The 25,780-nt window shown below is 35.2% G+C and overlaps 1 protein-coding gene across 1 annotated transcript in view; it reads right to left on the bottom strand.

The window, feature by feature from the left end:
- Positions 1-25,780, bottom strand: part of LOC132094826 (bromodomain adjacent to zinc finger domain protein 2B) — an 88,469-nt gene that overhangs the window by 43,482 nt on the left and 19,207 nt on the right. Inside the window, exons 2-3 of the mRNA XM_059499451.1 lie at positions 25,330-25,389; positions 4,737-4,841 (exon numbers count right to left, since the gene is read on the bottom strand). Of these exons, the coding sequence (XP_059355434.1) occupies positions 4,737-4,839 (103 nt within the window). The 5' untranslated portion in view covers positions 4,840-4,841; positions 25,330-25,389. The remainder of the gene's footprint in view (positions 1-4,736; positions 4,842-25,329; positions 25,390-25,780) is intronic.

The raw sequence follows: 25,780 nt of genomic DNA, 5'->3' as shown, positions 1-25,780 counted from the left end.
TAAATCACATCAACCTGATCCGCATCACCATCCAATCACCTCAGCACCATAAAAGCCACACACACGCACTCAGTCATTGTCCGGTCACGTTCGCGACAAGGTCATTCCTGTATGCTTACTCTAAGGACTAACTCCTCTTCTACTTACCTCTCTCCAGCGATTCTCCGAAGACCCAGATCCCCCGTGTGCATGTGTGTGGTACACCTTCACTCCAAGACGTCTTCACCCAGCCTGCACGGATCCATCCATTCACTCATCCCTCACCACCTGCTCCTCTGCTTGTGTCTGTTCTAATAAACACCTTTATCTGTTACTCCTCAGCTTCCCGAATGATCCGTAACAGATGACCGGACCAGCACCGCCAGGCACAAGCATGAGCCTCACTCCGAAGAACACTCATGGCTACACCTGCATCCCCAACACCAGCGAGCACTTCCGCCGACCATGTCAACACTTCCTCTCCTTCCGTTCACGCCAGTCCCATGGCCAGGCCGGTGCCCTACTCTGGTTCGGCTGAGGAATGCAGCGGTTTCCTCCTACAATGTTCGCTGGTCCTGGAGATGCAATCGCACTTATACCCCACTGAGCGATCGAAGGTAGCCTTTGTTATTTCCCAGCTGCAAGTTAAAGCACTACTGTGGGCAGATTCTATATGGACTCAGAATAACCCAGTTATCCAGTCTTATTCTAGCTTCATCGACCATTTCCGTGAAGTTTTCGGCAGACCAGCTTGGGACTCTTCCATTGGTGAGAAGCTGTATAATCAAAAACAGGGAAAAATGTCTGTCAATGAATATGCCCTTCAGTTTAGGACTCTAGCGGCCTCCAGTGGATGGAACGAACAGGCTTTGCTAACTACCTACCGTCAGGGATTGGAACCTCGAGTGCGGTTGCATCTGGCTGAATACGAGGACACCATCGGGCTTGAACAATTCATCCAGCGGTCCATCCGCTTCGCCACTCGTATGCAGTCATGCTTAGAAGAGCACCAGGGCCAAGTGTATTATTCCACACCACTCTGCCGACCAGAGGCCGTCAGCTCCCCAGAACCAGCCAGCGAACCCATGATTCTTGACTCCTATCGCCTTACTATGGCGGAGCGACAAAGATGGCTGGCCCAGAATCTGTGCCTCTACTGTGCAGCCCCGGGGCATGCCATTGCTGTATGCCCCGTCCGTCCTCCTCGTCCCATGGTGAGTGCCATTCTCCCTTCAAGATACCAAATGAAACCACTCACCACTGTTGTGACACTTACTGCCGCTGACATGTCTCTTCCAGTTTCCGCCCTCCTCGATTCTGGGTCAGCCGGCAATTTCATCTTCCAGATACCAGATCCACACTATCACCGGCAAGCCGCTAAGCAGGAGGTGTGTGCGCCATAGTGTGGGTCCCATATCCCTTCAAACCGGACTACTCCACCACGAGGAAATCCATCTGCTGGTTCTGGAGGAATCCACCGCTGACATGATTCTAGGGCGTCCGTGGCTGGAGCAGCACAACCCCGTAATTTCCTCGAAAACAGGCGAGATCCTGAAGTGGGGCGAGGCCTGTTTCAAGTCATGTATCTCCGGTTGTCCAGTTCCAGTCACACCTTGCCCTGAACCTCTTCCACTCTATTCCACATTCATTGAGAGCCCAGTGGAAAACCAGTCCATCACAATCCCTCACTGCTACTCTCCCTTCAGTGACGTCTTCTGCCCCAAACGGGCCTCCAAGCTGCCTCCACACCGGCCGTGGGACTGTGCAATAGATCTGCTGCCGGGTGAACCAGTGCCAAAGGGAAGGATATATCCCCTATACATTCCTGAGGAGAAGGCCATGGAGGATTACATCAAGGAGGCGCTGGCCCAGGGTTATATTCGTCCATCGACCTCCCCTGCTGCTTCGAGCTTCGTCTTCGTGGAGAAGAAGGACAGAGGTTGGAGACCATGTATAGATCACCGGGCTCTCAATAACATTACTGTGAAGTTCAGATATCCACTTCCCCTCATCCCAGCTGCTTTGGAACATCTCCTTGGTGCCACTGTATTCACCAAGTTGGACCTCCGCAGCGCCTATAACCTCATCCGGATACGTGAGGGGGACGAGTGGAAGACCGCCTTCATCACCCCTACTGGCCACTACGAATATTGTGTAATGCCGTATGGACTTGTTAACGCCCCCTCCGTATTCCAGGATTTCATCCTCGAGGTGCTCCGGGAGTTCCTCCGCAAGTTCGTCTTAGTCTATCGATGACATCCTCATCTACTCCCGGAGTCTGGCAGAACATCAACGCCACGTTGCGGAGGTCCTGCAACGCCTGAGGGCCTACCAGCTCTACCTCAAGGCCGAAAAATGCTCCTTCCATCAGCCCTCAGTGCAGTTCCTTGGCTATACCATCAGTAGCAGTGGCATCCGGATGGACGAGGGGAAGGTTAACGCCGTCAAGGATTGGCCCACTCCAACCACCATCAAGGAGTTACAGCGATTCCTAGGCTTTGCCAACTTCTACAGACTGTTTACACGCAACTTCAGTACCAATCACCAGTCCTCTCACCAGTCTCCTCCGCAATAAACCTAAGTCTCTCTCCTGGACTCCTGCCGCCACTGAAGCCTTCCAAACCCTGAAGAAGGCCTTTACGACCGCCCCACTCCTGGTCCATCCCGATCCCGATCTACCCTTCGTAGTGGAAGTTGATGCCTCAACCACCGGAGTGGGAGCGGTCCTGTCTCAGCAGCAGGGGAATCCCAGCCGCCTCCATCCATGCGCCGCCTTCTCCCGGAAACTCAACCCGGCGGAGGTTAACTACGACATAGGGAATCGGGAGCTCTTGGCCATCAAACTAGCTTTGGAGGAATGGAGGCACAAGCTAGAGGGAGCCAGACACCCCTTTCTGGTCCTCACTGACCATAAGAACCTAGAGTATCTTCGAGTAGCCAAAAGACTCAACCCTAGGCAAGCCCGCTGGGCGTTATTCTTCACCCGCTTCCAATTCACCATCTCGTACCGCCCAGGGGTGGAAAACGTAAAGGCCGTACCCCCCCCCCCCCCGGATGCTACGCCCTCGAAGAAAAGCCTGAGACTCCGGAAACCATTCTTCCTGAAAGTATTATTGTCTCTCCTATTGACTGGTCCTCTGAGACTCTTCCTCCTACCAAGCCAACTACCAACACCCCACCGGGTTGCCCAACAGGACACCAATATATCCCCAGGACACGGCGCACACCACTCATTCACTCCACTCATACATCACTTGGCACTGGTCACCCGGGGGTCAATGAAACCCTCTCGTTGCTGAAGGAACGCTTCTGGTGGCCCAACATGGCCTCGGATGTCAGGAGGTACGTGAATGGATGTACCAGCTGCGCCATATCCAAAAGCCCTCGCCATCTTCCATCAGGCAAGCTCCATCCTCTGCCCGTTCCCAATCGCCCGTGGTTACACCATTTCATAACGGATCTCCCGCCTTGAGATAACAATACCTGTATTCTAGTCATAGTGAATAGATTTTCTAAATCCTGTCGTCTTCTTCCTTTAAAGGGCCTACCCACAGTCATGGAGACGGCTGAGCTACTATTTAACCATGTCTTCAGGTACTTCGGCATCCCAGAAGATATTGTATCGGATCGAGGCCCCCAGTTCATCTCCCGGGTATGGAAGGCCTTCCACTCCCTCCTAGGTGTGGCCATCAGCCTCTCTTCCGGGTACCATCCTCAGTCAAACAGGCAGACGGAAAGGAAGGTTCAGGAGATTGGACGCTTACTCCGTACCTTCTGTCACGGCCACCAGAACTCCTGGAACCAATTTCTGGGGTGGGCCGAGTGTGCTCAAAACTCCCTCCGTCAACCCACCACCGGACTCACTCCTTTCCAGTGCGTACTCGGCTACCAACCACCTCAGCACCATAAAAGCCACACACACGCACTCAGTCATTGTCCGGTCACGTTTGCGACAAGGTCATTCCTGTATGCTTACTCTAAGGACCAACTCCTCTTCTACTTACCTCTCTCCAGCGATTCTCCGAAGATCCCACGTGTGCGTGTGTGTGGTTCACCTTCACTCCAAGACGTCTTCACCCAGCCTGCACGGATCCATCCATTCACTCATCCCTCACCACCTGCTCCTCTGCTTGTGTCTGTCCTAATAAACACACTTTACTCCTCAGCTTCCCGAGTGATCCGTAACAATTATCATTTTATTTTTTTTCATTTTTCTGGACTCCATTTTAAAAGTTAAATTAAATGTTGGTAATCAAAAAGCATGTTTTAATTAAATGAAGTCACGAAACGATATACTTTCATGTGAAATCTTTAAGTTGTTCTATAATTCCATGTTTGCGGTTTTAAATTTTAACTGATACAATTTTTTTTAAATAGTTTACATTTTTATAATCAAAAAGTATTCATATCAATTGAATTCAATACAAATTATAGATCTATATATATTTTTTCTGTTTTGCTTTTTCTGGATTTATGATTTAATACAAATGTATTAGTGGTGATACTCAACCACTATTATTTTAAAATGTAATCAAGTCAATATTTAACCTTTTTTGCAAACAAAGTGTTCCACAGCAACACAAAAGAAATGGTTACATTTCTTAAAAAGTTTATAATAAAAATAGTATTAGATTTACTATTATAATGTATATTATTATTAGGAGTACATTTCACAGTAGAACTATTTCTGTCACAGTGTATTTGGTCAAGTTAACCTGCACTTTTATTCTGATGGACTGGACGACTGTGTTTCTCACCGCTCTTGCTGTGTGTTGTTGTCGCTGAGGTTTCTGGGTTTGATGAAGCTCTTATGGAGGTCTGACTGGAGGTCGAGGAAACCAGCCTCTCCACTGACTCCATATCTGACAAAAAACATGAGAAACAATGAGTACAATAACCAGAATCACACAAACATTATGCATTTAGCCTAATCTAATGTATCTCTAAACATTCAAATGGCCATCAGTGAGAAAATAAAAGTCCAAGCACACCTGTGGCAATCCTATTTTACTATAAAATTATATGCATTTACAAAATAAGAAAACATCTTTCTTAAAAGAAAATAAATTTTCTCCTTTTGCATTGTGACTCTGCCAAAAAAACAAAAACGAAGAAATATGATATATATTTCAAAGTTTATACATCATGATGGTTTTTGATTTGAAATTTATTATTTTAAATTAAATACACAATTTATTGCTTCTGAAATTAAAACATGCTTTACTTTCACAGAACAATTAACCGAAACAAAGATATGATTTAAGTTTTCAAATATGTATACATCATAATGGCTTTTGTTTAACAATTTAAAATTTATTTTACATTTAGGTTGTAAGGCGCTCTAATGTAATGAAAATAAATTTAAACGTTTAAAATGCTTAAAATATATACTACAGATGTTTCTTTAATGCTTTGTCATTTTAACGAAGCTTTTCAATATTGAGGAAAGGAAAGAAAAAAGAAAAGCATGAAAACAAACTCAGAGTAAGTGTTTAATTCCTGTAGCAGTGCAGAGAGATGCATCTCCTACAGAATTTAAATGTCAGCCTCGTTAGCGCTTAGGGTGCACATGCATTACAGTAAATCACACCGACTGACAAGCAAAATCATATGAGATTTTTCACAGACTGCAAAAGAAAAATGATAGGGGTCTTTTGTGGGCGGCGCTGACACACACAAACAAAAAAGACTCCATCTAAATGATTTAATGAAATTTGCTTGCATATTTAAAACCAATCTCATTTTCCATAATGCTTTTTCTTCCTCAGTGCAATCATAAACATGATTTCCTTTTGAGCCAATTTACATCTCATCCTTTATTTGAAAGAAAACTGAACACAGCAAATAAGTGCAAAGGTTTTGTTCACATTTCACTAAACTGATAAGATAGAAGACATTTTTCAAAAAGCACAAACAGAGATAATGAGGTTTCCATTTAGAATTAGCTACTTATTTGTTTGTTTTTTGCATAATTACTCAATTTTTTCTTGTAATGCTTTTTTTCTTTTTCTTTTTTTACATTTTAACAGGCTCACATTGCAAATGTAAATTAACTAAATTTATTTGGCGTAATGCATTGTAATTCTTGTAATGCATATTACATCGTTGCATTCTAATGTTTAGATGCTAATGTATTAAAAAGCAAAAATAAAATGACGAAACGTGTAAATATGCAATAATTTTATTTTTTACATTTTAACAGGCTCACATTGCACACGGAAATTAACTTTTATTTATTTAGAATAATTACTCCATTTTTACTTGTAATGCATATTACATGTTTGTATTCTAATTATTAGATGCATAAAAAAAGACTGAAAAAGACTTAAATATATCCAAAAATCAGAATTGAACAACAAATGAACAACAGAGAGACATCCTGTTGGTTTAAATTGACGAGAGCTTTAATGAGCAGGAACTGCTGAATTAATCTGACATGAAGTGCAGCAGATATTGACACACAGCTGATGAAGCACACGCTGCTAGTGAAGAACAACACATAATAGAGTCAAAGTGATGGAAGAGTAAACATCCAGAGCAAATGTGTGGCTTGAGTGACTGGCAGCTGCTTGTGTTAGTTAACAAGAGTCCATGTGAAAATCTCACTGATCACTGAAATGCCACTGGGTAAAAAACACAGCCAAAAACATGTCCATATTTCACCCCAAAATCAAAAGAAAGAAAATCTATTTGGTTTAATGTAAATGATGCCAGTTTTAAGAAAATAAAAAAAAACAAACGTTAAAAAAAATCCATGACAATTAATTGTTATAGACACATACATTATTGGTGATTCATGCTAGATTTTTCAATTATTTTATTAAATATATTTTATATTAATTTAATATATTTCATGAAAAATATTTGTTTTATACATTTCATATTTAAAACATGTTTAATATATATAAAAAAAAAAAAAATATATATATATATATATATATATATATATAAAATACTCTATTACAGTGATGAGAATCTAACAAGAATCAATTGTGAAGATATTAAAAAAAATATTAAATATATAAAAATGATTATAATTATTATTAACCATTCTTTATTATATAACCATTTTAAGTAACACTTTACAATAAAGTTACCATTACTTCGCTACATTAACATTAACTAAAAATGTAAAATACTGCTAAAGCATTTATTAATCTCAGTTCATTTTAATACAATGTTAACAGTTACATACATACTGTAATGAATGTATTGCTCATTGCTAATGTTACCTAATGCATTAACCAATGATAACAAATGGAATATTATTGTAAAGTTGTTATATATATTATATATATATATTATGATTTCAGTTTCCTGGCAAACATGGTCTTTCCATGAGCATCACACACTCATCCACCATAAAACAACCTAGCATGATCACAAACTGTGACACACAGGATCAGAAACACCCTGAACCTGTAAAGAAACAGGACAACAAACAAGTTAAGAGGCTTTTCTCTATTCTTGATCACATCTCGCAGCAGGATCAAAGCACAGCTCAGTCGAGACACACAGACAGATGAGAAGAGACTGAATAAAGAAGAGCAGTGACTCTGATAGCCGAGGTCAGGCCGCGCTCTTTACACACACACACACACACACACCTCTGACACTTACTGCTAGCTTTTACATCAAGCCTGAGGAAAACAGGAAGTAAAGAGACCAAAGAACACACCGTGTTCGAAGAACAAACCTAGCCATGAAGATAAACCACTACAATTCACAAGAAAGCCTGGAGATATCAGACCAAAAACAGACACCGATCACCTGAGACTGAAGGCCTGTCATTTATTACTATTATTCTTTTTTTCTTTTAATAAAACAATATATTAAAGTAAAAAGCATGATATGTAAAAGGAGTAAGCAATATTTTCTACATAACAGAAATTTTAAACAATTATTGATAATTACATGCAATTCATATTTTATTATGATTATGTACGTTTAATATTTCAATTATGTTAAATTATTATTTTCTATTACTACTACTACTACTACTACTACTACTACTACTACTACTACAATAATAATTTTATGATAATTATAAATATTTATAATATTTATAAATAATAATAGTTACTATAATTTAAATAATTATATGATCAAAACAATAATAATAATAGTAAAATTATGATATGAATAGGATTAATAACTAAGTTATAATTGATATTTATAAATATGTATAATATAAGCATAAACAACAAAATCATAAAAAATATTATTATTATGACAGTGAGTAATTATAAAAATGGTTATAATTATTTTATGATGAATAACTATACAAATAATAGTAATAATAATAATAATAATAAAATTATGAATGATTAATAATTATAATTATTAATTGTTATGAATGTATAATGTTTTTAAGCATAATAAAATGTAAATATTAGTTTTATTATGGCTACAAAAAGGTATAATATTTATAGTTATAAACAAAATAATAATAATAAATAATAATAATAATAATAATAATTATATTATTATTATTATTATTATTATTATTATTACTACAATTATAAAATAAGTAATTATTATGAAATTATTATTTAATGATTTGTGATAGACAATAATATTAACAACAATATGATAATATGATTATGATAATGATGATGATGGATACATTTTTAAAATCCTTTCGGATGTTGACTTTAAAATATATATATTTGTATCATTATTAGCACTTCTCATGTCATTGCCTCTTTTGGATGAATCGCTCTGTTGTACTCCTCATTTGAGAGTCACTTTGTATAGAAGCATCTTCTAAATTAAATGTAAAAACACTGAACATGGCATGTCCAATCAGAATTTCTCATTTGAACTATTTGTTTTTATAAAACATCCTTTTGCAAGATCAGAATTGCTCAGTGAAGTCTGCAGGAGCCCATCATCCTCCCAGCGATGACGCTGACTTTAAACCACTTCACTTGAGACAGTGAGAATCATAAAGAAAGTGTTCATTCAAGATTGAAGAAAAGAGCAGGTAAAAGAGATGTGACCCGGCTGTGACGCTCCTCCTGACTCCAGTCTCTCCTCAATATCAGCTCTCTGCTCTAAAGTGATATTACTCCTCAGTCTAAAAGCACCGACGCTGCACAACGCTTCCTTTCAATCCATTATTATCGCTCGCATTTCACAAAGAGCAGGAAATTTAGGAGAACACGCTCCTAATGTTGGTATGAGACCAGTTCAAACCTCCAATCAATGAAAGACGTTTGGCAGACAGATGAAAGACAGAATTTCATAACATCTGACAAGAACATATCTGGCTCATACTTCACCCCGAAATATAAAGAACGATTACAGTGAGCTCCTAATGTCTGACATCACACTGAAATGATCATATTTCAAATGTAATCCAAACCAGGAAAGAATTAAAGAATTGGAATTTTTTTTTTAGAAAAACATGATAATGTAAAAGGAATCAGCAATATTTTGTACATAACACAGAAATTAAAAACAATTATATGCAATTTATAATATTTTTAATATAATTATGCATAATTTTAATATTTTAATTATTTTGGTTAAATTATTATTAAGTCTAACCATTTTAATTATATTATTTGTATTTAGAAAAAAAAAATTTCATTTCCATTGTACAGAGTATATTATGGATAAAGAATATATAGATTTGTAAAAATTTACCAAAAAAAAAAAAGAAAGTGTCACAATGCCTTCATAAATGGATATAAGACTTTAAAAACATGCTTAATTGTCATGCAACTCCTTTTCTTCATATTTCCTCTCTGTAGATGTTGAGCTGAAACATGACCTAGAGATGTTTTCATAAGAGAAGATTGCAGAGAACACAATTACTCCAGGGTTATTACACCTGATTACACAAACGCTTGTTTACAGCCAGCTCAAATCATTCCTGGAGCTGCTTTTCTGCCTCTGGTGACATCACACCATCATATGTGTCTGATAAGCCAATATCAAGATCCAAATTAGGGTCATGAGACACCAGCGCAAACATCCAATTTATTTTTAATCAAAAGTGAGAAAATGGAAGAGAATTCAGCTTAACTCGGCCTATGCTGAATTCAATGGATGGGAAATTACAACGTGCTGAATATTAGCATGTCTTTTGTGAGATTACAGCCTTTTCCTAAAGATCATTAGAGTAATTAGTCTAAATTACAGGCATTTATGTCAAATTGAGAACTGAAGCCCACGAAAGTCTTAAATAGGCAACTGATCAATGAAGTACAAGTCTGCTTTAACAAGCTTCATTAAGTCTCTGAATGTGTTTTGAAAACAGCTGGATGTGTATTAAAAAAAAAAAAAAAAAGGCCAACTACAATATAGCAAATATTTCAAAAACCATAAAAAGTGATTTTAAAAATATTTTTATAACAGAAACATTTTTCTTCAGTTAAAAAATATTAATATTTTTATTTGTATTGATTTTTAAATATTGTTTACTGTTAAATCAGATATACTAATAAAAAGTGCTGTCAAATGATTAAATCGCACCCAAAATAATTTTTAGCGTACATAATGTGTACTGCGTATATTTATTATGTATACATACACACACACACACACACACAGAGTATATAGTTTGAAAATGTTTACATGTATTTAAATGTATATATTTATATTTAATATATAAACAATTTTTCATATATATATATATATACACACACACAAATATTTTATGTAAACAAAAAACCTTTTTTTGGAATTTGATTAAATCGCCATCATTCAATTGACACCATTAATAATTAGTTTTTAACTAATACAACTATTATAAATAAAATGAAATATATATATATAAAGAATAAATCTAATAAATGTTTAACTATATGAAATATATGATATGAATGTGTTTATTAATATGAAAATACAAAATGTGCAATCTTTTTAAAAAGTAGATGCAACAAAGCAAGTTCTTTCAGGAACAAGTACAAGATGGCTGTAAATAGTTTGTGTTTTGATGTGTAATGATTGTGAAATTCATTTAAAAAGTAAATAGTTTATATCATACTAATTAACCACTGAAAAACTCATTTCAAGCTACGGCCCATGATTGGATGTACAGAAAACACTGAAGAAATGTGTGTCTAACTTTGTTCCTCAATATTGTAAAGATGTGTTTTCCCTCTCCGACAATGTTAACAAAGCAAAGTGTTAAGAATGCATCACTTGCATAATTTAAACTTCAAATCATAACAGTAAATAGTCAACAGGCGCATTTCATGAAAACAACAAAAAGCGACTCCCTGTGCAGCAGGATGATTTACATGCAAACAGGTGGAATATAAATGACAGGCAATCACAGACAGGAAAACAGAGAGCTCCTAATGAAACGGAGGAAAGGTGCAGAAGAGCAGAACCACGGCATCTTTACTGCACATCTCTAATCACATTCAATCATGAGCAAGAGAGAGAGACAGAGACAGAGACAGAGACAGAGACAGAGACAGAGAGAGAGAGGAGAGAGTGTTACACCTTTGTACCTTTTTTTAACCTCTAAAAGGTCCATATTAGTACTTTAAAAATAAAAAAATAAATTAAAAGTCCCATAGAAATAAATAATAAAAAATAAAAATAAGCTAAAAAAGTGTCAGGTCTATTGGTTTACTTTGGACATATTTTTAGGAACAAAGAATTTTTTTTATTTCTTTTTTTTTTTACAAACTATACCCTAAATATACATTTCAATGTATCTAAACACGCGAGTCGCAGCACTCAGGAATGGTTTTTAAAAAGCGCAACATAGAACACTTTTGAGATGCAATAACGACAAAAACAATAAAAGAAATAGGCAAGCAGCAGAATTGATAGATACGAATTCTAAGTTTGTTTTAGTTAGGGAACAAGTTAGGGTGATAAGTGATAATCAGAATTGGAATGGAAAAACGCATTCTGTCTGAATGGCCCCTTATTCAGTCTATTTATTTAGTAATAGCTGAAGTGAAGCTGATTTTAAAGTCCTGACCCTCAATAGCACCTCTAGCACCAGGATGTCAGCAGGCTGTTTGGATGGACGACACTTCAGACCTGCTATTTCTAGAGAAGAGGGCAAAAGGGCCAATAGAACTTAGCGTTGTTTCTCAGAGACTGTGGGAGACAGAAATCAACAAGTCAAGACCAAGGTGAACAGCAGTTTGAGATGAAGGTCTCTCAACACTGGTGGAGGACTTTATATGTGTGTGACACATTTACATGAGTGTGTCTGAGCTAAAAAGATGCCATTTGCCCTTATTATACGTTTCTCACCATTTGTGTCATGAAGCAGCATTGCAACCAATCAGCCATTTCAGTAATGTATGATTCAAAATGTAAAAAAATAATATGGATGTAAAAAAAATTGCATAACAACAACAATAATAATAATAATAATAGAATTAACATGCATTTAATTATTTATAATATTGATGCATTTCATTTTGTGTTTTTCTAATTTGCCATTATTTTATTTTATTACATTTTGCACACTCATAATTAAACATTTTCATATATAATAAAATATATAACAAAATTAATATAAACAATATTGGTAATATAAACTAATACATAAATCTAAAATTAATTCTTTATTTTGATAACATTTTCAATAACAAAATAATCTAGAATTCAGTAATAATTTAATAAAATGTAATAAAATATAAATAAAAAATGCATAAATAAATATATAAATATAAATATTTATTCAGTGACCCCTTCTCTTTTCCTGCCTGCTTTCACTGAAAACTTCTAAAATTATAATCTCAATTCAATTAAAAGTCATTTTCTTCATTCAGTATTTTGAGAATGCGGAACACAGAGTGAATCAGAAGGAATTTTCTGCCTCGGCTCTCATCCAAGGACGAGTGAAAATGAAAAATGGATGCGTGTTTTATGTGGACGACTGCTGAAATGAGTTATTGAGTTATTGTGAGTACTGGAGCAAATCTCAAGGAAGGAGAGAGAAACGGAGAGAACAGAGCGATACAGTAAAGCTCTCGATTCAGCAAGAGAATGGTCACGTTTACATTAATACTTCCAATCAGAATGTGGAAGCATGTTGAATAAGGCTGAATAAGGCCTAAAATGCTAAATAAAAATGACTTATGAACTAATGAATTAACCTAAGAGACAAATACTGGTAAAACACTATGTCATGAAATTAAACCAATAACTGCAACACTTTACATTACGGTTTCATTAGTTAACATAGACTAACATTAACTAAGATTAATAAATGCTTTAGAAGTTAACTTGTGTATGGATAGGCTCAAATGTAGACTAAAATCAGATGTTTCTTTTGGAGTCAAGATGTATGTAGACAAATAAAGTTCGCAATTTTTTGTATATATTTTTTATAATTATTAAACAATTTTGTCCTTTATGATATATAATCAAATATATCACATATATAGTAAAATATGCATACATTTCATTTAAATAAACTAATAATAAATTAATAATAATAATAATAATTATTATTATTATTATTATTATTATTCACATTAAATCATTAAAATACTTAAGTATATTTAAATAATTACATATTTGGCACAAATGTAACAGACTAAAATCAACAATTTAACAATTTAATCTTTTTTTTGGAGTCAAGGCTTACGTAGACAGATAAATATGTTCTGAAAGAGATAATGTTTTTAATTAATTACCTTATTTTTAATAAATATTTAATTCAACTGTGCACACTATTTTCATATATAATATCATATATAATAAATATCAAAATATAATAATAAACATTAAAAAAAACAACATTAAATTATTATAATTAGTAGTAGTAACATTTTCAAACATATAAAACCCATATATTTAATTAAAATATTATACATAAAAAATATTAAAATCCTAAAATAAATACATATTTACATATGGATAGGTTCAAATCTAACTGACTAAAATCCAAATACTTTTTCTTTTTTTGAGTCAAGGCTGAAGGTAAAATATGTTACAGCATCCTGTGTGACTCTGGACTTAAATATCTTTATTGCAATGATTTTGTGTTAATACAGAGTGTCAATAAAGAGCGAAGCTCAGAACCTCATGAAGATGGTTTTAATTTACACTCTGCACCAGATTCAAATCCCAGAACAATATGAGCTTGATATGCAGAAATTAGTTCTGATGAAACGGTCACATGCAAAAGCAACAACAATGGTATATTCTCCCATGAGTACCTAAAAACGGCCTCTTTTCTCTCATCAAGATGATTACCAATGGACTGCTGCTCTAATGTACCCTACATGTGCCTGCAATTACTGCATATCTAAACTCAAGCAGACACATCTTCAAATATTCCAAACTGTGATTGGTGTTAAGATTCAACATGTCTCTAATTGGTTACAGAACAAGTCCAAGCGCAACAGACAGTATGTGGTTGAAAAGCAGACTGACTAGAGATTTAAAAAAAAAAAAGCAGCTTTACTTTCCATATCCATAAAGGAATTCAATTTAAATGACACATAAGGTGAGAAAGCATAGTGTTCACAGATAAAAGTGAGAAGAGTCATTTATATTCAGGTGCCATGAAATGAAAGGAGTGTCTGGTCTTGTTTGTTCATAATACAAGCATCCAGGTGTCAGGTTTGTCCCATATCTGCCTTTAGCGGTTTCTAAATGCTACTTTACTGACAAAGAGGGAGTCGGGTTGATACCTAGTGTAACTAGGCCTGCATTATAGAGTCAAAATAATCCCATTCCATCAAGCAAATAACTCTGTTAATTTGACATTTTGTTGCATTATAAAGGAGAGCCTCTCTGAAAATAAACATTGTCCAAAAATAAATAAATATCAAAAAAATAAAACCTTAAAAATGTTAAAGTGAAAGCAGAAAACAGAAAAAATCTCGTTCAAAAAAATAATGAATAACTCAAAAACAGAATGCTAAAAAAAATAAAAGGTTTGGAATGACAGGGCTATTTTTCAGAGAAAAGGAAAGATTTTCAAGCATGTCTGGGAGCAAAAATAAAATCCATTATGAGTATTTAAGATGTCAATATGACTCGTGTACTATATTTAAATTCTCATTGCCCAATCTGCACATTAAACTTGTATGACACATTTGGATATGGACAATACACAAAAATAAATGCGTTTGGCATCATGTGTCTTAATGATTTTTATTTATTTTTTGCTATTTTCTTTGTTTTGTTTCTCTTTTTAAAGTTGGATTGACATTGTCACAATGAGCCGATGTTGCATGAAAAACAGTCTTTATTATTCCTTTAACAGTCTATTATTATGTGACAAATTGTAAAATTCATTTGTTTATTTCAACAGTAAACCACAACAAATTAAAGCAGGCTCCCATGACAATGAAAAAACGGTGTTGCTGGTCATTTGGGCTTTGACTATGAGAAAATAGCTCACAAAGGCATGAACAAAGACATAATCAGCAATCTAATACTTCCTTATCATAGTCTAGTAGTTCTGTGGTGGGATAATAATATCAAATCATGGATTTCGAAGACAGAAAAATTACTTCTCACTTTACAGATTTAAAGTCAAAAATGGAAAAACTACTAAAAACTATGTAAATTTGAAGAAAATACAACCCAGACAACATTAAATATGAGACATGGTTTCAACTAAAAACAATGTGTTTCACTGATGAGTGTTATTCTAGTATAATTTGTTTAATGTTTTGAATAAGATTTTCTTTTCACTTTAATTTTAGCTTACGTTTTAGTGTTTTTATTAGTTTCATTTTTTATTTTTACTTTTTGTATTCTTTTATTGATTTTAGTAGCTCAAGAATCTAAATGAAGATTGGAAAGGGACTTTTTTTTTCCAGTTAAAGTTTATTGTATTTGCAGTACAACTTTTTTTTTTTTAATGAATTTTAGGTTTAGTTATCTATGATAACCCTGTCACTATACCAAAATAAACCATTTAAAAATCATGAGACATATATGGTGAGCGTAACGTTTTAATGGTAAATCTAAATCCAATTAAGCAATAAATCTGTAAAATGCCAAGGATCTGTTACTGAGCTAAAGGCCCTAAATATTAAGTTTCATAAGTGCCAAGCAGCGAACCCTGTAAAGCCCCCATATTTGTTTTTTCATCAGGTTGAAAACTCCCCTGATACACAAGCAGAAATACTGTGAAGCTCGATGTTCACCCCTCACAGCTGCTTCAGACAGATGTTCAAAGTAAATCAAATTTAACCTCTGAAACATCTTGGCATCTCCAGTGGAAGACAAGAAACCACAGCAGCTGCAGTTCAATACGGTCACCGCTCCTCTTCAGAGAGTTTCATCTCATTCTGTTTGCAGATTTCAGTTACTCACAGGAGTCACACATTCACACATGAAAGATTCAGACAGAAACCACTGCGTATATATGAACTAAACATCCAATTGTTAATGCAAAGACATCACTCTCTTTATAGGACACTGACAGCTAAAGGGATGCACATCTGCTGCTATTCATGCTTAAAAGAAATAGTTCACCCAAAAACAAAGACTTGCTGAAAACAAACTCAACCTCAGGCAATCCAAGATGTAGATGAGTTGGTTCCTTCATGGGAACAGATTTGGAGAAATGTAGCATTGCATCACTTGCTCAGCAATGGATGCTCTGCATTGCATGGGTGCCATCCAAAGAGAGTCCAAACAGCTGATAAAAACATCACAATAATCCACAGCACTCCAGTCCATCAGTTAATGTCTTGAGAAGCCAAAAGCTGTGTGTTTGTAAGAAACAAATCCATCATTAAGACGTCTTAAACTTCAAACTATTGTTTATGGCTGAAATACGAGTCCTCTATTCATAATATTGCTACCTCCAGTGAAAAAGTCATCACTGAGCAAGTGATGAAATGCTAAATTTCTCCAAATCTGATGAAGAAACAACTTCTTCTACATGTTGAATGACCTGAGGGTGAGTTCATTTAGCAAATGTTTATTTCTGGGTGAACTATTCCTTTAACAAACATAACCTGCTCATAATACCTCAAGCTGTTTTATTATATGCATTTTATATTTTACAACATTATCTCGAACATAATTTTGAATGGCACAAACTTGAATACATCTATTGAAATGCTTGTATATATTTTACAAAGCCCATCTTCTGTCAACAGCTCAATGATGTATTCCAATAAAGCATGCACTGCTGAGGTTTAAATGCTAAGCAACAAATTGCCTTGTTAAAGTAATCATAAATCATCAACACCATCAAACACACTGGCACTGCCCTTGGCCAACGCTCATTCATCTCTAAAGAGCAGAGAGAGCGCTGCCAAGAGTGCTGCGTGCTTGTTACACTGTGAAAGATTCATCACATTATAGTGCCACTTTAACACAAATGACTGCAAACGTTAAGATGCATAGTTAAAAAAAATACAGCCCTTTAAAAAGAAATTATGCATAGCATCAGCTCGTCTATTGCTTGATGTAAAATCAACAGGAAAAGATAATGCATGCCCAACTAATTCCCAGTGCTGACAGTAAACATTTTCTATTAGCACAACATGAGAGAAAATTTCCAGGGCATCTATCACCAATTCTAATCTGAAGTAATGTATTCAGAAGGATGCGATCTGATTGGACGGCTAGTTTGCAGCTCTGTTGTCACCTGCAGCCTTACGCTCATGCAATTGAGAAAACAGGATTATTCTTATCAATAAGCATTAATAAACTTCTTGTATGACAATTAAATATGACTCCAAAAGTCAAATGAGATCATTGTTTAAAATTAGTTTTAGCATGTAATTTGTTAAATCATAAATATACCCTCATAAAAATGTTTTTTTTTTCAGAAAAACCAAAAAAAAAGTAGAACTTCACATTTAATGCATGAATACCAATTTATCTAGTATACCAATATATATATATATATATATATATATATATATATATATATATATATATATATATATATATATATATATATATATATATATATAATTTCTCCAAATTAGAAGAACTATCAAGGCATTCCATTTATTCTATATCTTAAACATTTAGTTTTACTTTTGATGATCTATATCTTAATTGATTTTAAATTTCCCAAATGGGGAAAAAGCATTACATTTATCTTATAAATATACAAATATACCACAACCTGTGCATGCTTAACAGAAAAAAAAATGCACTAAATTGTCAAACAATGACAAGCCGCAGTACGACACCATGTGCATTCTGGTGCAGGAAGACACAGCGCGCATGACAATGAGGCCGCTAATGAAAATCAACCATCAACCTGCGATACATGCACATTACACCAGAGTCTAGATGTTATTCAGCGCTCTGCATGGCTGTTTCTGTTCATCGATTTCCCATTCTCAACAAGGAATATGGATGTCAGAAATTAGAACTAATATTTGTACGATAACAAACCTGCAACCATCACTGAACCACTTCCTGTTTCATCTGTTTAGATGGAAAACCACCTTTAGAATTTCAAAGCAAAAACAATGAATTCAAATGCACAGCATGCTTAATCTCTCCTTCACCCAGCAGCACAAAAACGTGCTCTGTGTTTGAACAGTGAATGCTTGGTAATTACTTCACTCCATAAAAGAGCCTTTAAATCATTAATCCATTAAAAATCTTGTTTAATGATCGGGATACTTTAGTCCATTAATTATGCTAATTGTTAAACAAGATAGGGTAAACAAGAGCTGCAAACAATTACCTTTTTCCTTTTCAAATTCAACAGCACATTGTTTACCGTACTGTCTTTCATGCAAATACAAAATGCATAATTGTGCGGGTAATTGTGAGCTAAAGATTAACACTGCTTTAATGAGCGTAACCTTGTGCATAACGCAATTCTTTCGCATTTAATGCATAAAGAGCAATAAACGTCACTGTGTTATAATTATGAAAAAAGGAGAAAATAGTTGAATTGCTTTAAAAAAAAAAATATTTGGTCTTTTGATGTTTTGGGAAAAATTTTCATTTATTCTATATCTTAAATATTTATTTTTACTTTTATTTATGAATCTGCACCAACTCCCCCAACCGCACCCCTCCACCCCAAATTAGAAGAACTATAATTTCTATAAAATCAAAATGATTAAACATTACTATTTCTTATGTTCATATGCTATGTATATATATATATAGAGTGATGAAAAACAAATAATTGAATGGGATTTTGTAATTGATTCAATGAAATCAAACAGATTTGTTCAAATTAATCAAACAACTAAAACTGTTTTTGGTACTGCATTTTCTTTTTTAATTATTCTGTATTTCAATACTGACAAAACTTAATTAATTCTAATAAACCTTTCCATACTTGCCTAGAGACATACATAGAGACACTACCAGTGTTCAAAATCACTTCCTAAAACAGCATAATCTGATCCTCTTCCACATCCCTGGTAAACAAAGAGAGACTGTTAATTGATCAAGTAGTGGCGCTGGATTCCCCCGAGCGAGAAGGTCATCCATACTCACTCTTCCATGGGGGGAGAAACAGCGCCTCTACTCCCTCGCTACCATTTTTCTTCACTGACAAAGACTCCATCTGCCACCGAGCCATTTGCAGCCTGTGAGTCAGAATATCAATGATTTCCAACCATTCTGCAAGTCTGCTTTCACCTTGGCGTCACCTCTGCGAGCGGCGAGAAGAGCTGACGGCACAGATATTCTCTCTCAGCACCGCGGGCATCTCTCTCATCCCGCTAAGTGCCGTTTATGCACCTCGAAGAGGGGAGTGGATATTACTGGAGTTATTCAGACACACATCCCTGAAGCAGCAGAATTTTCCAGCAGCTACTTGAGTCAATTTTACAGAGGAAAGAAAACAAGGTTGAAGCTACTTGCATCAACTAAATGCTACTTAAATCAGTTCCTGCAGCAGCTTGTATCAAGTTTTCCATGATTGTTTCAGATAGAAGTTTACTGCACTGTGAAGCGGTTTTCTTTGTTTCTTTTGGTCTAAAAACTAGAGTTGTTCCGATTCCGATACTAGTATCGGAAATATCACCGATACCACAACAAATTCTGGCATCGGCGAGTACATGAACCCATATACCGATCCGATACCATTTTCAAGACCTAGTTATGACCGCTAGCTTTCCCTAACCGCTGCACGGTTCTTCTTCGCTGCTCAGAATGCATTGCAAACACAGGAAGTTGTGCTGTGTTGCCACAAGCAACCCCTGTTTAGAGCAACGAAGAAGAAATGAAAACGCGTTAGCAGCACTGATCTATATATGACCGTTTCTATATTATAGTGGTTAGCAGTATGTCCGCTGTTTAGCAGTATTTCAGACTGGACCAACCAGACAGTAAAACGGCGACTAGGGATGCCACAAGTACTGGTACTTCACTACCAAGTCGGTGCTGAAAATTAAAAAATGTGATGATACCAGCGTCTCTGTAGTACCGGTAGTAAGTTACCGACTCCCGAGTATATTCGGTACCCGCAGCTGCGTTCAGTCACTTCAGTGTTAGTCTAAGCGCTGGGCTCCAAACTTTAGCCAAATATATACTAGTGTCTATAATATTAAACTGCAAAATACTATTTAAATATTACTCCTGCAAATTCTACATCTCTGTGGGTGACGGGCGCAGATGCGCCGAGCTCGCTGTTTTGTAGTCTCTGCCGTGTGTCACTATATGAGGACACGAACGCATAAACTCTCACTTCATGAGAATTTACCGTTTCATTTGAGAAACCGGTCATATCATAAACACAGACACTCAAAGATCTTCATGGCGAGTAAATTGCTACGTCTCTATGTAGTAATAATAATAATACGTCTCTATTAATAAGGCCATCCTTAAAAATATTTTGGTTTGCAGTAACAGTAATTTTAAAAAAAAAGGGTCGATAGGTCTGTCTATATTTTTTTTTTCAAGTTTCAATGTAAAAAAAAAAAAAAAGTAAATTTTTGTGATGGTGATGACGTCGGTATGAATTTAAACAAATTAGCATATCGTGACGTCACTGACCGGGTCTTCAACCTGTGCCTTCGGGCGCATCATTGCAAACCTCATTTTGATGCAGGCTATATAGACCACAAACAAATTTAAATCTTTGTCAAAAACATTTTTATTGCATGAATTTCAGGTGAGAAAAAAAATGAGGTACTGTTTTACTTGCATCCACCGCTACATATCAATGCAACCTACAAATGAGAGAACGTTTACTTTGCTTTCTTGGGTTGTCACTGTTGTTGAAAAAATCCTTTTTTGAGTGATTTGAGTGACGAGTGTTCATTGAATCGATTGTAAAATCGATTTTGCATGTCTAAAGTTTTATACGGCAAATAACACCAAATATAGGTAAATCCACGGACAACAGGCAGGAGGAATGTAAAGATTCAATATATTGGTAAAGACCAATATTTCTGATGATTTATTGGCGTGAAGTTACGTGCACAATGACAAACAGGAGTGCAACATTTTCGAAAAACAATAAGCAGAGTGGACTGCCATAATGCAAAACATTTACTGCAGGCTTCAACATGGCTGTGTTTACGATTAAATTTGAAAAAAAAAAAAAAAAAAAAAACGCATAGGCGATTAGGCTATCAAAAAAAATATTTTTTCGAATATTCGTCTAATTTAAAATAAAAATCCACATTCGAATGCGCATATGAATTTTAGGTGTGCATTAAGGAAGCTGCCTTATGAGCCCCGGTCTGTGTTCCATTCCATCTGGCCGCGCACAGCTGTGTCTACACAACTTTCAAAGGCGGACGAGCTCGACACGCAGTAGCCTATCTGCTTTCTCATCTTTCACCTCGTGTACGCGCACGAGATGCGATGACAATATATGTGTCATTGCATTATAAGGTTATGTTAGCCTATCCAGTTGAAGCCACTTAAAAAAAAAAAAAAACAATGTGGAGAAGATCTTGTTTACATCAAAACTGAAACCAAGCCGTTCACACAGAACGCATATTTCGCGCATCTCATGTTTTTAAATGAAAAAATGTATCCTGTGTGACTATTTTTCCGCCCTTTTTATTTATTAAACAATGCATGCATACATGATGCGGTTTTGTTTATAGTTCTTTAAGCAACTTAATAATAATTGGTTCATAAACATTATTTTAAATATTATGTTTTTTTCACAGTCATGTATTCTAATGCTTTGAATAAACATGCAGTAATATCTTGAGCCTCAGAAGAGAAGCAAAAAGCTTTTCTTCACCCAAACTGAAATTATGCATTTAAAATTCGAATACAATTCGAATACAACTGTTCAAAAAAAAAAAAAAACCTGGACGCGCTCCGAGAAAAGGTCGTTAAAATTATTTTCTTATTTTCGTTTTCGAACTTGTGTTGGTTGATTCGTGCAATAGATTTTCGAACATAAAGTGACAGTCTACACGGTCACAGTTTTAGACTAGAGAGGAGAAGGGATGGGAAAAGATCTGGGCACAGTTTTTCCAGAACTTTGTGCCAAGTTAAAGCGGTGTCGAGCTGTTTTAATGAATTTTTTTAGATGTATTATGGTGCCCGAACCCGTATGACTTTGAACAGTGACGCGAACATTTAGTTTACTGCAGCCGCAGCCATCATTACCAAGCGAGAACCGTTGACTCTGACAGTGAGTGAGAGTATGAGACGAAGCGAACGCACAGGCCACAGTGTGACATCCGTGTAAACACAGATGACGTCAAGGGTTTTTTTTTTTCATTAAAGAAGATAGCCTTCATTTGTATGTAGGTCAATGCAATTTATATATTTACAATACTTAAAATAATTAATAGTATTTTATTGCGTTTGTATTAGTTGTTTGAAGAGTAAAAAAATAATTGGTCGGTCTTAACGCAAATTTACAATCGGCAAGTCGGTCGGATTAAAAGCAAAAAAAAAATAATAAATTGAGTCGGTGCTAAATTGACAGGGTCGGTCAGGTTACGGCAAACAAGAATATTTTTAAGGATGGACTAATAATAATTATGCCTAGACGGTTGCTTGTTTTTTACTTGATTTGTTGTAAAGAGATTATCTGATTAATATAGAATTTTTTATATTCCTAGACTTATTTGTACATCCTTAGATGTAGACAGCTGTATATACAGATACACATCCAGGTATCGGATCAGTACTCGGTATCGGCCGATAGCCTGAGCCCAGGTATCGGAATCGGGAAGAGAAAAAGGGTATCGGAACATCTCTACTAAAAACTATATTTTTGGTCTTTTGAATGAAAGTGGCAATGTTAAGATATTTATTAAGAATTTTTACTTAATAAAAACACCTTCAATGCAATATTAATTTCAATATTTTAAAATATCAAATATAATATTATGTAACTAAATTTTAACTGCAACATTTTAATAATATATTTTATATATTTATGAATTCAGAAATTGTATAAATGCATTTTATTTCTTACATTAAACATTTCACTAAAATTAGGGCTCCTTTCAAAAAAATAATAAAATCAATATAATATATATAATATATATAATAAATATTTATTTTATATACAAATTAATTATTAATTTTATTTATATATTTTACTTCTCACATTTAACATTTAATTGAAATTAAAACTCCCTTGAAAAAAAAAAAAAAAAAAAAGCTTCAATTCGTTTTTTTTTGTTTTTTTTTCTCATTTTCAATTATAGGTAAAATAATAATGCAATAATATGTAACTTTGCTACAGCATTTTAACATAAAAAAAACAAATCGGAGACTTCTGTGAACACCGTGTGATGACAAATGAATCACTGAATCAGAGCTTGAATCAATTCACTGACAGTCTGAACAGATTTGTGCAAATGAATCAAACATTTCACCTCTAACGCTGTTTTTAGACACTAATAAAAACTCTGTCTGAACACTTAAATTTTCCATGATCTATTCCATGATAAGAATTCACTGCACTATGAAACACTGTATCATTCAAAACTCAAAACTTGTTTCCCATTAAAAAACAAAAGCAGAAGGAAGGAAGGTGAACGGACCAGAGGCGGCTGGAACCCTTCCCTCCATGGAGCCTCAGAGATGGACAGATGTGGACAACTCTATCTGTGTGTTTGTGATGGTACTTAAGGAGGTCGACCTCATCTGACCTGCTGCAGCTTCATCCCAGCTGAGCCCCACAGCTACCCCACGCTCTCCTCTAATGAATCGCCACTTCACCACCGTGATTACAGCACCACAATGTTCCAGAGATGAATCTCATAAGGTTCTGTTGTGACCTCAGGCCACAATCATCTCAGCAATGCTCGAGAAGAACATTATAAAACACCTCTGTCTGTTTTCATCCTCCACCCTGAACACATCCAGTGACACAATCATACTGAGAAATCTCAACTATATTTTGTTTCAATGTTGTTGTTGGTAAATAAAACTATTAAAAATGGTTTTCAATAATTGAAATATTCAAATTAGAAATGTTCAATTAGAAAAGTTTAAGTACTAAAATTAAAATCAATCTAAAATAAACAAATGAAAAATAGCATATAAAATTGTTAAAACTAAATAAAAAAAAAGATTAATAAATATTGTAGTGGTATTACTACATAATTTGTTGCTTAAAATGAAGTACATTTTAAAAAGTGCTAAAATAGTTAAAGTAAATTAAAAGAAAAAAAAAAAGAAAAATAAACCCAATATACAGTATACACACGCACATATACATGCACGCATACATGCATACATACAAACATACACATAAAATAAAAATGGCATCCTGAAATAAATTAGTTGACATAGAAAAGAATAATAATTTGGAAAGCTATCAAGAAATAAGCATTAAGTATTCATAAAATGTTAGCCTGGTTCTACAGGTAGGTTTGTGAGGGAACTGCAGGAATTTTTTTTATAATTAAACGCAATCATTAAATAAAATTGTTAAAGCAAATAAAAATAAAACACTTCATATTAAATATATGAAACTAACTATTTGTTTACCTGCATGTGACCTTTAACCGAGAACTGTGAAAATGCAAATGTGGTGTTCAAAATAATCAAGGATACCAGATAACAAATATACGTCCCTCCTCTACATGATTAGAAGTGTCATTACGATGTCTAGGAAGACGGTCTGAAAGCAGCTTCCTCAGCTTTCTGTGAAGGCATTGACTGCTGTTGGTTTCAGACACAGCCATGAGAGCCAGTGACCGACTCTCTCCTGTGAGTCTGTGTGCAGCCTCCTGCTGGCTTTGACCTTAGAGGTGCGATCTGGTCTCTCTGATGAGCGTGTCATTACAGCTCAACACATTCCTGACCTAATGAGCCGTCTCTTCTGATCGCATCACAGCAATCATTCGCAAAGACGGCGCTGAAGGACAGACGCAGCAGAAATCCACACGTAACCATCAACACGACATCCTTCCAGCTTCACAACACGGTTTATTTTGCCATAGAGATCAGCTGATTGGATTTTGGACCACACATACACAACTGTGTGTGGATTTCAGTATGTGTGTGTGAGGTTTTACTTACTGTCAATGACAGCCTCTGCTTCAGCTCTGTGACATCACTGTGACATCATCGCTCCGGAACCTGGATTAAAACACACGAGGAACAATTAATATAACCGATAAAAAAAAAACATTACTCCTCTTTTAAAAGGTGAAATGTGTTGTTTTTTTCCAATGATAACCCTGTTGAAAATCCATAATATGCTGGTTAGGTATGTTTTGAATACACCTAACCAGCATATGCTGGATTTTCCAACAGGGAAAATACATACAGTACAAGGGATTCATTGGTAGACTAAACCATAAATACTGCCATATTACTGCTCTGCTTGTTTGAGCATCAACATTATCTAAATTCATCTTTTTTATTTACAATATTTTGAAACTTTTAAGGGCTTGTTAACTCCAAGCACAATAACTACGTTTAAAGATAATGATAAAGACATAGTTCTAAAAACATAAAAGAATAGCAG

Source organism: Carassius carassius, chromosome 19 (genome assembly GCF_963082965.1).
Source record: "Carassius carassius chromosome 19, fCarCar2.1, whole genome shotgun sequence".
In the NCBI taxonomy this organism is placed as follows: domain Eukaryota; kingdom Metazoa; phylum Chordata; class Actinopteri; order Cypriniformes; family Cyprinidae; genus Carassius; species Carassius carassius.
Note: the sequence above shows the minus strand (reverse complement) of the source record. Positions and strands in the feature narration are given on the sequence as shown.